General features: G+C 41.4%; 1 protein-coding gene across 1 annotated transcript in view; it reads right to left on the bottom strand.

Annotated features, from left to right (window-relative positions):
- Positions 1–2995: 2995 nt before the first annotated feature.
- Positions 2996–9833, bottom strand: part of LOC123519057 (transcription factor Sp9-like) — a 132635-nt gene continuing 125797 nt past the window's right edge. Inside the window, exon 4 of the mRNA XM_045280230.1 lies at positions 2996–3293. Coding sequence (XP_045136165.1) covers positions 3202–3293 — 92 coding nt within the window. The 3' untranslated portion in view covers positions 2996–3201. The remainder of the gene's footprint in view (positions 3294–9833) is intronic.

Genomic DNA, 9833 nt, shown 5'->3' with positions numbered 1-9833 from the left:
GCGCTGGAGGCAGATAGGAGGAGGAGGAGGAGGAGGAGGAGGAGGAGGAGAAGAAGAAGAAGAAGAAGAAGAAGAAGAAGAAGGAAGAAAATAAAGTGTAACAAAAAAAAACATTTTTCCCTCTATCTTTCTCAGTAAAAGACAACCTGCTTCTCAAAAGGAGGAAGAAGAGGAGGAGGAGAGAGAGAAAGAGAAAGAGAGAAAAAGTAAGGAAGAGGAAGAAAAAAAGGAGGGAGGCATCTTGGTGTTTGTTTTCCCCTTCACCTCCTCTATCGTGCGGTGTACTGCAATATGATCCGCGGGAGGGAAGGGACAAGGAAGGCTCCTCTCCTCTCTTCCTCTCCACCAGTCTGGCTAAGATGGTGGTAGGTAGGCCTCCTCCTCCTCCTCCTCCTCCTCCTCCTCCTCCTCCTCCTGCTTCTCAAATGGCTCGAAGATTGGTTCTCTGAGGGAAAGCAGCGCGTTGTTTTAAATGGTATATCTTCAAATTTGTCGAGAAACTTTAAGCGGTTTACCACAAGGATCTGTACACAGCCCTGTTCTTTTCCGTATTTACGTTAACGATATCATAAGTCCTTCTTTTTGACATTTGGTTCTCTGAGGTATACTAAACAATTGTGTGGTCACGCTTCTTTTTATTTAGACCTTGAAAAAAATTAGTAAATATTTCAAATTCTCACGATTATAGATAAATTAGAGATAAGGAAAACTGTAACTAATTTTTCATGCTTTTTCATTACGAATTTCTCCTTTTAACGTTTGGCTCTCTGAAATAAACTAAATAATTCTGTGACCTGTTTTTCATTTAGGAGTTTTTAAAGTTTTTGCAATTATTTTTGAATGTCACAGTTTTTAGACGTGAGAAATGTACCTACTTTTTTCATGCTTCTCATTGCAAGATTTCCTCTTAACATTTGCTTCTTTGAGATATACCTGCAGTGGTAGAGGAGTCACGCAGACAGACTCGATAGGCCCAGTACTTGCGTTGCCATCTGTTCTTTTCTTTGTATTCCTTTGTATTCCTCCTCCTCAGACTCGTTAGGCCCAGTACTTGTGTTGCTATCTGTTCTTTCTTTGTATTCCTTTGTATTCCTCCTCCTCTTCCTCCTCCAATCCTTGAATTTCTTAACTTTTTTTCTATTCTCTTTCTACTTAATTCTTTTGGTATATTTCTTCTTTGCTTCTTCGCTTCCATTGTTTTCATTTGTTTTCTCTTTTTGTTTCTCCGTCGTTAGATTTGTAGATCCGTATAAATTTTCATCTCTCTCTCTCTCTCTCTCTCTCTCTCTCTCTCTCTCTCTCTCTCTCTCTCTCTCTCTCTCTTCTGCCATCAAATCCAATAGACCTTATCTCTTATTTCTCGTCCTTGTCCTCGTTCTTCCTTAGTTCTCTTCCTCTTCCTTCCTCCTCCTCCTCCTCCTCTTCCTCCTCCTCCTCTTCCTCCTTCTCACCTGTTATTTCCGGAGGTTATAAAAATACATACTTTACATTCTCTACATATTATTACCTGTTTTGAATTCTTAGCTCACGAAAATCTTTATACGACTAAGTTTCTCAGTCCAAAACATATTCTCTCTCTCTCTCTCTCTCTCTCTCTCTCTCTCTCTCTCTCTCTCTCCCAATTTTCTCCTCAGAAGCCTCGGCGCAGTGGCTCGAAGCGGGGAGTCACGATTGACGAACCAGTGAAAGCTTTGTTCACCTTTATAGAAATTACGTTTTTAACTCCTTCAGTACTGGGACGCATTTTTACCTTGAGTTTTGCGGTGTGATTGAACGTTTGTATTTACATTAAGAAGGGTTCTATGGAGGTCAGAAGTTTAGCGGCCATGCAGAATCTTCACCATTTTATTCCCCACGTAAGTTTCTGAAGCTGTATAAAATCAACAAATAGTAAACGGTGTCCTGGTACTGAAGGGGTTAATGTTAGTGGGTTTTTTTGTTTGGTATAATTGTTGTTGTTGTTGTTGTTGTTGTTATCGTCAATATAATTTTTCCGCTCTTCTAATTCTCGTCATCAGTGAATAAAAGACACGTAGGAAAGAAAAGTCGGGGAATTCCGTGGTGGAGAATTTATTTTTTATGGTGTTATTTATATCCATTTATTCATTTATTGATATTTTGTTCACTCATGTCCTTGTTCATTCATTGGGCCTTTCATTCACTTATTCATCTAGCAACCTTACTCCTCCGATGAAATAAGGAACATAAATCAAATATGTTGTTTTATTTTACATTTTGATTATTCACTCTGTATTTCTATTATGATTATTATTATTATTATTATTATTATTATTATTATTATTATTATTATTATTGTTATTATTATTATCATTATTATTATTATTATTATTATTATTACTATTACTATTATAATTTTTGTTGTTATTGTTATCATGAGTCATAGTAGTAACAACATTATGATTATTATTGTTATTATTATTATCGTAGTTTTTATTATTATTATTATTATTATTATTATTATTATTATTATTATTATTATTATTATTATTATTATTATTATTATTATCATTATGATTATTACTATGATTATTACTATTATTGTTATTGTTATTGTTTTTAGTAGTAGTAGTAGTAGTAGTAATAATAGTAATAATAATAGTAAGTGGTGTAGTGGTGGTGGTGGTGGTGGTGGTGGTGGTAGTGGTGGTGGTGGTGGTGGTGGTGGTGGTGGTGGTGGTGGTGGTGGTGGTGGTGGTGGTGGTGGTGGTGGTGGTGGTGGTGGTGGTGGTGGTGGTGGTGGTGGTGGTGGTGGTGGTGGTGGTGGTGGTGGTGGTGGTGGTGGTGGTGGTGGTGGTGGTGGTGGTGGTGGTGGTGGTGGTGGTGGTGGTGGTGGTGGTGGTGGTGGTGGTGGTGGTGGTGGTGGTGGTGGTGGTGGTGGTGGTGGTGGTGGTGGTGGTGGTGGTGGTGGTGGTGGTGGTGGTGGTGGTGGTGGTAGTAGTAGTGGTAGTAGTGGTAGCAGTAGTAGTAGTAGTAATAGTAGTAGTAGTAGTAGTAGTAGTAGCAGTAGTAATAGTTGTAATAGCAATAGTAGTACAATTAGTAGCATGAGTCGTAGCAGCAGCATCAACATATAGCAGCCGTCATAGTAGCAGTAGCAAGTCATCCGTCAGGGCATCACAGGTTCTGCCCGCCTCGCTATAGCCCCGCCAGGTTGTGTCTGCTTCCTACCCAAACACCTCGTCAACCAGGGCCGCCTCTTGTCACCCTCGTGTCTGCGTCTTTCGTGTCTTGCTTTTTCTCCTTCTCACTGGCTCTTTTGTGGTATCGTGCGGCTGAAAGAAAGAAAGAAATTTGTTGTTATAAAACCACATAATCACTTTCCAATAGTTACTGTATGTTGCGAAGATTTTATTTTAACTATTTTTAATTTTTCTTACTAGACATTTTACAATATTATGCGGCTGAGAGAGAAGTTGTATATTGTAACTCTACCAAATAATCACTAAAACCTCTGAACCAATAATGTTTTCTATCTTATGGTCTCAGGAATTTGGAAGTCAAAAAAAGAATAAGAAATGTTAAAAGAAATACTCTGGAACATACCTACTACACCACATCTTCACTTCAGTTTTCTCTGCAGCCACGTTATCAGTCATGTTATCGTACAGTATCAGAAATTTACATGTCAAAATAAGAATAAGAAAAGTAAGAAAAGGAAGTATTCTGGAACATAGTACACCACATCATGAGTTAAGATTCCTCTACAGTCACGTTATCATATCTAATGGAAGATTTGTATATTGAAAAAAAAAAAGAAAGAAAATAACTCGGTCTCACAGGATTTTACATTTACCGAGTGGATGTCGATCAGAGTACATAAGTAGATAGGAGATTGGAAGCGTGCATCACTTATCTTCATGGAAAGGGAGCCAAGCCTGACTAATCCGCGGCAGCCTTCGTGTTTTCTGCGTACTGCACGAGGAGGTAATGTACAGTAATAGCCTTCCTTGAGCAGCGGGAACGTCATTATATATTATTTTGGTTTTCCTACGAAGACTGTGAATCCCGGAACTAAGGTTAGGCACTCCTGACTGCCGGCGAGAGGGAAGAATCGTGGCAGAATCAAACGAATTAACTTCTGCCAATTTAAGCTTTTGATGGTGTGTGTGTGTGTGTGTGTGTGTGTGTGTGTGTGTGTGTGTGTGTGTGTGTGTGTGTGTGTGTGTGTGTGTGTGTGTGTGCTGTGCTGTGCTGTGCTGTGTGCTGTGTGATAACTAATCATCATCATTACCATCATTATCATCATTCATATAACAAAGCATTCCTTATCAGATATTTCGCTCTTGATGGAACGAAAGAAAGAAAGAAAAGGAAAAAAAAAGTTAAATACACCCTCCAGGCAGGTGGGTGAGAAGATAAAAGAAAAAAAAAAGGAAGCGGAAGTAATATCATTGAGAGAGAGAGAGAGAGAGAGAGAGAGAGAGAGAGAGAGAGAGAGAGAGAGAGAGAGAGAGAGAGAGAGAAGGGAAGAGGAAGCCAGTTGTAGAAAAAGAACAATAAACGTTTGATTCAGAAATAATGGAGAGATAAAGTTGATTGTTCTTACCACCACCATCATTACCACCCACACCACCACCACCACCACCACCACCACGCTTAGACTTGTACTACTACTACTACTACTACTACTACTACTACTACTACTACTACTACTACTACTACTACTACTACTACTACTGCTACTACTACTACTGCCACTACTACTACTACTGCTACCACTACTACTGCTACTGCTACTGCTGCTACTACTGCTGCTGCTGCTGCTACTGCTACTGCTACTACTACCACCACTACTGCTACTGCTGCCACTACTGCTGCTACTGCTACCACTACCACTACCACTACTGCTACCACTACTACTACCACCTACTGCCACTACTGCTCTTCTTCTTCTCTCTCTTCTCTGCTTCTCTGCTTCACTGCTACTACTACTACTACTACTACTACTACTACTACTACTACTACTACTACTACTACTACTACTACTACTACTGCAATAACTTCTACCAAAAGGGTCGAGGTGGCGTAAGACTAGATTGAAGGTGGGAGGTGTGGGTGGTAGATGTGGTGAGGTAGAGAGGGCGAGTGGGAGGGAGGGCGGCCTTGCGTGTTGGAGGAGAGGCGGGTGGTGTCGCAGGCGTCAGTCACTCAGCCAGCGGAGGAAATCATTGGTGGAGAAACCCACAGCCACAAGTACAACATAAACAGACACACACTCAGATATGTAGAAACACTGACATGCGGAGAGACACACTGAGCTGAACCATATCCGTGGACTCAAGAACACGCACACACATGCACACACACACACACACACACACACACACACACACACACACACACACACACACACACACACACACACAGATATGTAGAAACACTGACATGCGGAGAGACACACCATATCCGTGGTTTCAAGAACACACACACACACACACACACACACACACACACACACACACACACACACACACACACACACACACACACACACACACACACACACACACACACACACACACACACACACACACACACACACACACACACACACACACACACACACACACACACACACACACACACATATTCTCATTTTCTATTGGTTGGGAAAGGAAAGGAGAGTATCGGCAGCCTGAGAGTACAAGCAGTTACGTATGCTGTGTCAAGAAAACTCACATAGAAATGACATAACTGCAGCATGTGGTGGCTACTTTGCTGGTAATACTTTTATGACGTAAGGTTTGCCTCGCACCTCCACTGTGCTACCACCACCCATAACAGTTTATGGCGTTCGTTTTGATGAATCTTATGGCGCTGCAGCTTAATCCTTGATATATTCTTTTCTTCTTTTACGTCTGGGTCTATGCTCTGCGTAGGGCTCTTATGTGTGTGTGTGTGTGTGTGTGTGGTGACTGATGCAGCCTTGTGATAGCTGGCAGCAGTGTTTATATTGGCAATCTTTGGAAGTTAATACGAGTTTAGCGGTGGTTCCCTTGACGGCACCCACACTGCTTACCTGTATGACTTGTGATAAAGAATTTTACATTAAGTTTAGCCATTTTGTAAAGTGTTCAGTCTTCTGCTGCTGTGGTCATGCCGACGACAGGGATGACACAGTACTGAAAAAGGCAGTTGTGAATCGAAGGATAATATTCTCAATGATTCAAGTTTCAAGTATTCCTGTAAGAACTAAGAAAAGAAATGAGATTGTGCGCACTGTATACATCAATAAGAGTACAGAAAGCAGGTGACAAAAAAGGGACAAACGAATGACATTGGTGAAAAGCCTTTAAATGCAACACCAAGGAAAAAGTTGTTTGATGCGGAGAAAGAATGTGAGAGGTAAGAGCTGGGAGTGAGTGAGTGAGAGTGCCTGGCGTGAGGATGACTGATGGTGGCGCAGTGATGGATGAACGACTGGAGTGAGAGTGGTTTGTAAGGTTTGATAAATAATCCACTACTGCACACCTTTTGACTTGACAGATGTTGAATGACCTCAGGTATTGACACGTCATGAGGCGAGGCAGAGTGAACCGTGTCATCGCTTCATCACCGCTGTCATAGTACACGTGTCACGGGTGCTTCAGTAAGGTGGATCAGCGTTCATGTGTACTGTAATGCTGGTGGGAAGAGATCTGGTGTCGTTTTAGTTCAGTCTTTATTTATTCACCATTTTCTCGGAATATTGTCAAGGTTTGTCATGTACATTCCTACAGGTCTCTTAATTCTCGCGTTAATGGTACAAACATGCTCGTGACAGGCTTCTTAGACGACTGCGGTGTGTTATGAGAGTGACAAACAGCAACTGATTTGTCCGAAAGTCCTCGTGTAGTGTTAGGGTTGCTAGAAACATTGTCGTCGTGGAATTCTGGAATGTGTGTTTTTATGATTCTTCACTTGACTAACCCTACGAACACCACACACCGTCTCTTTGAACTGACAGACTACAGCTGTGGGATTAATCATTTTTTTACCTTATGCGAGATGATGATGAATGGAGGTGGCTAGCTCACCCCTCCAGTACTTCCAAGGTGAGTATAGGTCAGGGTGAATTATGAGGAATATGACGCACAGTAGCTTCGTATTTATAGTGAATGAGACTCAAAGGTGTTCTACATACGAGTAACGCCACCAGCCATGCAGAACAAGGAAACTCTTCTTTTTCTTTGCTTTTTTCCTTCAAATGGTCCAGTTTCTCACAAGTGTATTGACGGTGTTTTGATATATTGGAGCGCTATAATGCAGGGAGTACCTATCTTTTGTGGTGATGTTTTGCGTTGTGTTATTTGTCAAGTATGTGATTGTGAATGTCTGTATGCGCTTACCATGATAGTTTAGGTGTAGTGGTGCATGGTGTATAGTGTATGGTGCATGGTGGTGATGCGTGCATGAACATTGATGAGGGTGATAGTGAAAAAGAGAAGAGGGAAGAAAACTATAGAAGAAAAAGAAAGGAAAAGAAGAAAAAGAAGATAATAAAATGAAGATAAGAATAAGAATAAGAAGAAAAAGAAGAAGAAAATGAAGAAGGTGAAGATGATGAAGAAGAGAGGAAGAGTAAAGTATAGCAAGAATCATTCAACAAAACATCACGATATTTCACCACAAAAAAAAAAAAAAAAACAATACCACCACCACCACCACGACTACCACCACCACCATCACCACTACTACAACTACCAAAATCCCTCCCTCCCACGTCTCCCACTCACTAAGCAGACAAGCAGGCGGCCTTAAATATTTTTGCCCTGGAACTCACTCAACCAGCGGCGTCCTTGGCGAGGCTGCGCTGGAGAGATTGCAGTGAAAGTGGTAATTCAAACGGGTTAACTTTTTATTTTCATTTTTATTTACCTTTTTCTGAGGGTAAGAGCTGCTGCCTTTTTTTTTCTTTTTGTGCATATTTACTTATTCGTCTTCTTGAGCATATTTTTCGTCCTTTTCTAGCTTGAGTTGAGAAGAAAATTGAAGTGGTAAATTTATACTAACATTGCTCTAGGAGGGAGGGAAGGAAGGATGGAAGGAATGAAGGAAGGAAGGAAGGTCGCCATCAGGAGGAGGAGGAGGAGCAGAAACTGTGTGTGTGTGTGTGTGTGTGTGTGTGTGTGTGTGTGTGTGTGTGTGTGTGTGTGTGTGTGTGTGTGTGTGTGTATTCCATTCAGTGCGTTGTTGAAAATATGAGAGACTGGTGGAATTTGGCAGGGACTGAAGAGGAGAAAGGAAAGATTGTGATGGTAAGGAATAGAAGGAGTGGGAGAAGGAGGAGGAAGAGGTGGAGGAGGAAAAGGAGGAGGGGGAAGAGGGAGAAATTGAGAGAAAAAAAAGAATAATAAAAACTGATAGAAAACGAAAACAGATAGGGTGAAATTAAAGAACGAAAATAAAAGTGGTTAGAAATAAAAACAAGAAATCTAAGAAGTGAAAAAGAAATATTCACAAAAATTGGAATCGAACGATAGAAAATGGCGAGAAAATATTTTTTTGTAGTGGAAATGAATAAATGGATGGGAAACCACGAGAAAATATCAGTTGGCAGTGACATAAGTGTGAGTGAGTGCGTCATACCGCGTCAGACTTGCGTCATAACGCGTCAATTTGTTTCCAGAAAGCAATTTGTTTCCTTGTGAGCGGCGGCCACACGAGCTTCCTATTACCACCGTTAATGCTGATAAGGCAGTGTAGTTTGTTGTGGATATGAGTAGAAGAGAATCTTGTCACACGAGGCGTGCAGAGACAAAAGAACAGAGGCCACATGCTTCTGAAGGGAACTTTCCGTGCCTTTTAAAAGAAAGCTAAAGTTCTATTTCCCATTTTTTTAACCTCTGAATACTCCATGAAGCCCGTGGTTGCAGTAATCAGCAGGAAAATAAAGTGTAGATAGTGGTGAATTACTCTTAAATATTCGAAATAGATAATTTTTTACTTGGAAATGTTTATGAACACCTTGAAAAGTGGCGCGAATCGGTAAGCCTGGCCAGGAGACGGTGCGTGTGTACAGAGTAACTCTGCTTTACTGCGAAATTACCTGTGAATTACTCTCATACATATGTGCATACATACAGTTTACGGATAAATAACTGTTGAGTGTACTGATAACCATATAAATTATAAGGGACTAAAGAGTCATTTATCCTAAGTTTGCAACGAAATACATTCAGAAGTGTTAGGGTGCCTGACTGCCTGTGCATCGAGAGGGCAAGCAAGGGAACGCTCTTTTTAGAAAGCGTCCGTGCAGTGACGAGACGGGAGGGGAGGTGGCGTGGCAGTGGTCCAGGCCTGTCATATACCCCTTCCCGACCTGCAACGCTTCTGCACAACGTCCATAACTTTATGGCAGGATATCTCAAGCCAAAGGAAGGGTGGTGGGGAAGAGTTTTGCTTTTTGCATGATTTCTCTCTCCAGACAGGCTCACGCTGCCTTGTGGAGGTATTGTCTTCGTTTCCTTGCCCATTGCAATCCTTAAGAGAGAGCTGCTGTTTGTGTAATCACTTGAGATATGAAACACAGTAATGTGTGATTCGATTCTCGTTATGCTACTTATATCTTTAAGTTATCCTTAGAATCAGGTCTTTCCAGTGACACACAAAATTGATATGATGCATGGAAAGAAACAGTATAACACACACAAACACACACACACACACACACACACACACACACACACACACACACACACACACACACACACACACACACACACACACACACACACACACACACACACACACACACACACACACACACACACACTTGATGGCCGAGGCAGGCTCGAGGCCGTGTGTAATTACGCCCAATTTAGCCATTATCG

The sequence above is a fragment of the Portunus trituberculatus genome, chromosome 44, assembly GCF_017591435.1.
Source record: "Portunus trituberculatus isolate SZX2019 chromosome 44, ASM1759143v1, whole genome shotgun sequence".
Lineage (NCBI taxonomy): Eukaryota > Metazoa > Arthropoda > Malacostraca > Decapoda > Portunidae > Portunus > Portunus trituberculatus.
This window is presented reverse-complemented; position numbering and strand designations above follow the sequence as displayed.